Below are 8,304 nucleotides of genomic sequence, written 5' to 3'. Positions count from 1 at the left end.
ATGAAAGATGAAAACAGACGAAAAGAGGAGAGGATTCTGGATGATCAACTGTCGTCGCTCGAGCTTGGAAGGGCAAATGAATTTTTGCCGACCGAGGAACGCACTGATGACTCTGTGTGGGAGTGCGCGGTGCAGCTAAGCGGCTGTATAAACCTACATAGGAGGTGAAGTGGAAAAGAGAACCAATATAAAAAATGTCGATGCGGAATGTCAACAAAAGAAGAAGATTCGAGCAGCCACGGAGATTTGAAACGAAATGTATCATCAGGGAGAGAAAATTCTGAGGATTTCCAGTGGTCCACAGAAGGGCAAATAGTTTAGGCAGCGTTAATTTTTCTTGTCTCTGAAGAGTAACCATAAAAAGCTTCTTGAATAAGGTAAGGATCTGAAATAAGCTGAGAGGAAATACATAAAATTGCAGAAAAACAGACAAGCATATTCCATACAGATATTTAAATCATTTCACAAACCTCCTAATAAAAAAAGTGATTATGAATGAAGGAGACAAGAAATACCCCATGAAAGTTTATGATACACAGTTGTTATCGCTACGTAGCGCGTATGAAGACCAAACGATAAGATGGACGAGTACACGAGAAAAACAAACAAATTGGCTTCTCGGCAAGGGTGTTTCGGATTGTGTTCTGGATGTAGAGATCAATTCCCATTCTAGGCAGAATGGTCAGCTCCCATCAAGTATGTGTACATGATTCAACCTCTCGAAAAACCCATGAAAAATGATTCCCAATGAAAAATTTTTAAAAAACTGGGGGGGGGGAGAGGGAGAAAAGATGCTCAGAAATGAAATTTAAAAAATGAAATAAGGAGATTAGACCACACGAGGAAAAAAAAAACCAGCGAAATAAACTGAGAGAGCAAAATGGGAACACCCTTTACAGCAAATGTAAATGTTGCCGATTACCGGCCCAAATCAACGATTTTAAGCTTCATATATAGTTTTGCAGGACGAGAAAAGGTAATCATGAAAATAATCTTCTAGGTAAAATAAATAACCTTTAGCACGACGTATATTCATACATTTAAGCAAAATTGTATCGTTTCCATACATTGTTGGAAGGACAGGCTATCATGGGTCAGCAAAAAAGAATGGATGCAGTTTGAAAAGTTCGCTGGAAAACGATGTGCTTGAAACTGCAACCTTCGTCACATTTTATCGAAAGTAAAGCTGCAGCGATCACATGCAATCCAGGCAAATCAGAAAGACGATAGAGGATTGCCGCCTCTCATCTCCTAAAACTTACAAAAACGCGTGCAATTCTCTCATGCCTAAATCGATCCTTTCCAGATTAAATGAGACCTAAATTCAGGCGGAATGGAGCGCGATGCAGGCGATGGAGAGTCGCTGCATCGCTGCCGGCGGCCAGCCTCACGTTGCAAGATGACAGCCTACTCGGCAAATATTTACCCGGTCCTCGTAGATGTGAACACTATAAACGGGGCCGCCGGATGAGTTGTGGCCATTCTCCAACGGAAATCACACACACGAGAGCCGGCTGAATCACGAGCAAAGGACGAGAGGACAACAGAACCGTGAAAAGCTGCGGTGGGCGCGAAAAAACGCATGCACACGTGTTCTTGAATAGTAGCGAGTGCGGAGGAAAACTTGAATAATGGAGGGTCAAATGCATGATGATATGAGCCTCAGTCGCAACACTTATGTGGCCCACTTCTGCTTGCTTTGTGCGCTTTCTACTACATGCACTTCTACATGGAGAAACGAAGAATGTTATAGATTTTTAAAGGCAAAAACTAGGCGAAACTGTAGCTGCAAAGATTGCACGAAAGTGATAGATCCAAAAATGTTGTTGTGACTTTAAGGAAGTTAACCACGTTACTCGGAAAAAAAAATACTTGGATATGTTCAGATATAGAATTTGGTGAAATATAGGGTAAAGAAGATGGGCTGCACACTAACGGTCTTTGCTTCTTTAGGGCTTCGGATAACGCAGATGTTTGGTTTATAGTTGCTGCCGAAAACATTCAACCGAGCGAGCGCACGACACCATAGGAACACATGCTCGCTCTCTCTTTCTCTGCTTGACACACATTTTTCTATTTCTTTTGCCAGTCGCAATTACGCAGTTGAACACTTTTGGCAGCAGCTATGGCTACATAATTCAATGCGCTTTATATGATACAATATATTCTGCATAATAATTAAACAAATAGAAGTCAGAAATAGGAAGTGTTAGCAGCTAAGGTTCGTGTATTCATTGCTGACAACAAAATTCAAATGTCTAGTAAACAACTCAGAACTTGATCCGCAATACCTCACTTCATAGCTTTGTTTTGTTACTCTCACGCTGTTCCTTTATTCAGCACTGCCTAGACAGACGTACGACACAATTGAATCAAATGTTGACGTATCAATTCAGGAAGAACTGGGCTTTGAACTGGGTTTTTGAGAAACCAACCTTGAAACATTGGGAGATTTCGAGAAGCACTGGAAAAAATCCAGAAACAGATTTCAGAAAGAAAGTTTGTAGTACATAAAGGCATATAACATCAAATGATGGTGTAAAGAATATTAACGCTTTTTTTCGATTTACGCGGTGTTCATGCGAAATTTACTCGACAACCCACAAAAATTTCCGGAAAAACATCCGGAATATGCTAGAGGAACGTTGCCAGAGAATAAAGCTAACTTTGAGCGTGCATAACAAACCGGAAAAATTCAAATATAGAAAGGACAAACATAATTGTTCTGGAAGACTTTTCTAACATTTCTAACGCTTTCAAGTGAAAATATAATAGGAGATTAGTATTTATAGCCGATAGGAATCTCAAGTGTATTTGTAGATGAGTCCTAACCGCAAATTGTCCCGGCTGTATACAAGCAAGATTAGCCATGGCGAGCAATGCGAGAGCTATCCGTAACCTATTATTATTCCCAACATCTAAGGAAACAATAAATACGTGCGGTCTTCAGAAGACGAGAAATCGAACGTTTTCCGGATGTTGTGAGCGCTCAGATTTAGATGAACTTAAAAACGAACTCGTTGGTGAAGTTGCGCCGTTACTGAATCATAATTGTTCATAACAAACAAACAATGATTCACATATGCATAGAATTAAATCATAACCTAACAAAATATATATATATATAAAATAAAAAATAAATAAATAACCTAACAATCATTACGAATATGCGATGCAAAAAAATAGATGTAATAAGTTACAAGTTGAAGAAAAAGGATAGAAAAAGTTGTAGATTAGTAAGTTGTAGAACATTTTACGGATGTCCTTGGTGTGCGGCACAAGTTACAGGATTGAAGGATTAAGCCGAAATTCCACGCGCAAACAACTATTATTTTCAAAAAAAAAAAAGCATTTCAGAAAATGAAGAATGTTCGTATTGAATGTTGGAAGCTTGTGCAAAAGTCAGATGAACAATGAATGGATCAGAATCAAACGAAAATATTTACTGGAAATTATTTATTACAAATTATTACTGTAGTGCACGTCGTGGAAGAAAGTGACTCTGAGAAAAACGAAACGCTCGAAAGCATCAAAAACAATCACTTCTCAGGTGACCTTTTTTTTCTGGAGGTTGTGAAAGAACGCGGGTCAAATCTAGTGAGAAGTAATGGGCCGTTTCAACAGAAATGGTCAGTCTGCGCCGAATTTTTGACGACGTTACACTCGTAAACGGGACATAGGTTGATGACAGTTTTTGCACAATTATAGCCTTAAACTGCGCTCTATTCTAGGAGTTTACAAGAGATTTTGAGAGGGAAGATGAAAAAAAAAACAAAAGAGATTTCCTATTAGGATAAATTTCCATAAATACATACACGTGTGCACTAAGACACAAACAACGGTGTTTATTTGAAAAGTGCAAAAAAAGATTAACCAATAACTGTTCAATATGTGAAAAAAAACTAAGCAATGTGTTTTAACTCTCTCCGTAAAAATCATTCTCTTGATACAGTCACAGTTAATAATTTTTGTCAGAAGATAGAAATCAAAATGAATTAAAGCATTCATTGTAGAATCAGTTTGTAATATGTACAGTCGAAAAAAATTAGAGTAATTTGGCAATAAAGGTACGACAATATTATGAATTAAGAGAAATTTCACATGAAGAAAAGGAATTACACAATGTTGTTACCACTGTAGTCGTCTGATTTCGTCAAGTGGTTGTCGATGTTATTTCTCAGTTGTAATAATACCTGCTGCTGTTTCAAAATGTCAGATAAAATAAGCTGTGGTTACTGGGTCCCGAAAATTATCCCGAAAAAGTAAAGTCGTACACAAAAGACGCAATTTGAACGCACGTTCGCCTGAGTGGCTGCTAGCTGCGAGAAATTGCATGTTATTGGCTGCGATTTAGTCTAGTCTGTCTTGAACGAACACCGAATTGAACTATGCTCATTAAGATTTTAATAGGACACTATTGAAGAAAAATCTCGGTGACGGGAATAAGACCAACTGAGGGACTAATGAGCAATGTGTCGAGATCCCTTACCTATTGTGGGATGATTCAACAATTCAAGATAGGAGCACTCAAATAATTAAAAATTTAACAGTGAGGAATTATGTAAGTCCAGACAAATGACAAAAAAATAATTTCACATTTTGTCCAGATTAGGTCTTAATCCACGAAGTGGAACTGGACTGTACATCCGGAAAAATGCAGAAGAATGAATGAACAGAAGTCGCCAAAGAAATTGAGCGAGTGAGGTCATTTACCAGTTTTCGCCTCTGAGGCAGTAAATAGTGTTGTTGTGACACTATGGATTACATAGCGCAAACGTGAATGTATGCGGCTTATTGGAGGAAAATCGCCAGCCGAATGCCATATGAATGGAAAAGCCGGAAGGCGGAACCGAATCAATCGTAATTATAGCAGATGAATGGACAGAGCTCAAGCATCATTAGAGCACGGTAGTAGCAGTTCGAGGGCTGCAGGACAACCGTCCGTTAACCTCCCTCCGCGACGCCGCCAACCATCCATATTCAAACTTGGCGAGCGGCCAAACAACGCAGCACATTGCCACCTGGCTGCCCAAACCATCCCTGCGTTCTTCCAAGGTGACTTCACCTTGGAAGAGCGCAGGGAGCCCTTTTCAAGGCCTTTGCGAACCCATACACCTGAGATGGTGGAGCAGCAGCGGGAATACTACCGCTGATTCAAATGAAGTCCCATAACTCAGCAGTTATTGGCAATTTTTGACTGCACAGGAAATTAGTCATTTTGCTTGACAACGGGAACACTACGTTCTCAGCGACGGATGAAGCTCCGCACATGGCATAAATGAATTACCGAAAATGGCCTTAAGCGAAGTAGCCGATCGATATCTTAAGTCTGGAGAGTAGTCGGGGATGACTACATGGCAGTAACAGTGAAATGTGGAACAGGGACTGGTCGAGAGAATATCCGGAAGAAGACGAAGCTAAGGAGGAAAGAAGAAGGGCCAATGAATGTGTGGACTGCAAAAATTCCGTGCCGATAAAAGGTTTTCGGCAGCAGCAGCATAACAACGCATGATTACACACAATCCTCTAACCACATGTTGCAGCCAAAAACATCATGACAATCTCAGAAATGGAACACAAGCGAGCTGTGCTATCCGTTGAACTTGGTTACACTTGCAAACAGTCGCTCTCGGCTGTGGCCTCAGGGTTAGGCCTCGTGGAATAAACAAAAAGCAGGCGTGAGAAAGCGTGATGATGGTCGATTCCCTAAGCAACGTGGTCTAATCGTGTGCATGTGGGATGAGGTCTGTCAATTCTGGGAACGCATGTCCTCATAATAATAGCCTTAAAACTAGACGAGCCTAGCACCGCAGTTGACCCATAGCTTGGAGATAGGATCGGGCTGACCATCTGATTGGGAAAAACCGCACACTGCATAGAAATGACGGGCCAGACCAGCCACCAACGCGCTCCGTCAGCGATTTGTGTCTTGATCATGAACAGGTGCTCAAACTCCCTCTTGGTCCGCAAATAAAAATGTCCGATTTTCACTGGTAGACATCAGAATTTGTTTTTAAATTATTTAATGGAGAAAAATGGCGGCAAAATCCCAACGTTTGAAAACAAAGAAGCTAGATCAGTGTTTTTTTCTGGATCAGAAATGAAAGGTGGTCTACCTTGGTAGTGGCGTACCTTTCTTCCCATTGATAGCCGCTGCCTGCACCTGTTGTGTCCACTTAACGATTTCTCATTAACATGACCACATAAATGCAGCGGAAATGGGAATCATATGCAAGATTGGAAGAATTATCGTAAACATTGGAATTGAAGAGAAAAAAAAAAGCAAAATGACTAGTATACACTATCATGGAGCAGATTCTTTATGGGAATTCATTTCAAAACAAAAATTCTTCAGGTAAATCCAAGTGAAAGTACATATTGTTAAGGAAGAATAATAACGAGAGAACATTGTAATTTTTGCTCAGCGATACAAATTCCGGCGGTAAAGATGTGTGCACATAGGACCACCGGGTTAATCCACAGATGAGGCTGTGGATTCTTAAATTCCCCAACAATATTTACTAATTCATTTGTTTGTTTGTTGTTCATTTGTTATTTCATTTGTTGTTCATTTGTTTGTTTGTTATTAGTTCATTTGTTTGTTTTGAACACTATTAAATCTTGTATACGGGAAAAGGAAAAAGTAGCATCTGATGTGTTCCGCTCATGATTTCCACACCAGAAGATGACCTTGCCGTTTTCCCCAAATACAGACCGCTACTACAAGACAACTAGATTGGTCAAGATTTTGAGGTCAAATTTAAATCAGGAGAAACACAAATTAGATGCTAGGAACATTCTTGAACGAACGAACTTCTTCATATTCAAGGCTATCTTCCTATTCTGGTAATCAAATTCAAGCTAACTCAGAAAAACTAAGGAAGAAAAAGAGGTAAAGGTCCGGTTTATGTGTTATGACGAAAAGGATTCCTTCATTCATATGCATTATATGATTAGGAAACAAGAACGAGAGAATCCATAATATTTCACTTCATTCTGCAGAATTTAAATTATCCAAAAAAAAAAGATATCTCTCTACTGTATCTAAACTGCTAGGTATATCCTTTATAAAATTAAGAACCTCTGATGTGTTCCCATCTCAACAAACAGCTTTCGTAAACATTTCGAATGTTCAGGAGAAAATCACGGTGCAATTTGAAAACTACTTTCTTAGTGATAACGCATATTTTGTAATTAAAGTAATAATTCATATTTGAACTAAAATTCCAGAAGAAAGTTCAGGACGAGAAGAATTTCTGAAAGTGTTGTCATTCTAAGATCTAGCCGTTGAGGTTCTCAAATTCTTCAAGCCTAGGAGCGAATTGGTTGAAATCTCAATTGGTGGTTGATAATTAATAATTTGATTGATCTTATTACAAAATGTAAAAAAAGACATCGTGACACCGTAGAAGAAAATCAAACTGTTGATGGTGAGAGGCGCTGAACAAGAAATAAAGGATCTACTTTCTTAAAGCTACAGTTCCACGTGTCACTGCTCTCAATACGTTCCTTTTTAGCCACTTGTCCAGTGAGAATAAGGAAGAAAAAATACATAAGAACCATTTTTTGAAGAGATGAAGACAAAGGAAGTAAAAACATAACGAATAAAACGGGAGAACTGGCGCTTTTACTGTGTATTCTATCATATTCACGAATTGCAGTAAGTTTTGCCCCAGAGATTTTTCACTGGATGTCAATGAGGTGTGAGAATGGCGGGAAGACGCGATGGTCATCAATTCAGACTCAAAACCTCGTTTTGAGACATATGCAGCCGAAAATGTCGCAATGGTCGACGTAAACGCCGACGACATTAATCACAGGCTTGGAAGGGAAGGGCCAATAACTGCGCTTAGAAAGTAACATACTGTAAATGCAGTTAATGGTTGGGATCATCTGTGCGGTAGATTCGGTCAACGATAGTGGAATAAACATTCACGCGGTCACAGATATTTGTCACAAAGACGTGTAACAGATTGAAATTGAGAAATGCACCAAAAAAAACTATTGGAAAAAACCATTCTACCGCAGCAGATCATATTCTAAACTTCAGTATTAAAGCAGAAAGTGGTTAGCGTTGATCACTCCTGCTCAGTGCCCTTACCCTCCCGAGAAATCTTGGAACTAATATTTCAAACCCGAAATGTTGGAACGTCCGCTTGGCCTTGAGAGGTTTTGAACCATTCATCGTGCAGATGTGAGAATGATGTGGGAACCTCTTATCACTGCGCTACACCTGACCTATCCTCGCCCTGGATAGAAATAGAGAACTAAAGTGAACTATATTTTGCACTGCACCTCGATCCA

At 39.5% G+C, this 8,304-nt stretch overlaps 1 protein-coding gene across 1 annotated transcript; it reads left to right on the top strand.

Moving 5' to 3' along the window:
* Positions 1-4,877: 4,877 nt before the first annotated feature.
* RB195_000049 (uncharacterized protein) lies at positions 4,878-5,153 on the top strand (the record flags this gene model as incomplete). Its single annotated transcript, XM_013443709.2, has 1 exon — positions 4,878-5,153. The coding sequence occupies one exon, from the start codon at positions 4,878-4,880 to the stop codon at positions 5,151-5,153; it is 276 nt and encodes a 91-aa protein (XP_013299163.2).
* Positions 5,154-8,304: the final 3,151 nt, after the last annotated feature.

The sequence above is a fragment of the Necator americanus genome, chromosome IV (genome assembly GCF_031761385.1).
Source record: "Necator americanus strain Aroian chromosome IV, whole genome shotgun sequence".
NCBI lineage: Eukaryota > Metazoa > Nematoda > Chromadorea > Rhabditida > Ancylostomatidae > Necator > Necator americanus.
Note: the sequence above shows the minus strand (reverse complement) of the source record. Positions and strands in the feature narration are given on the sequence as shown.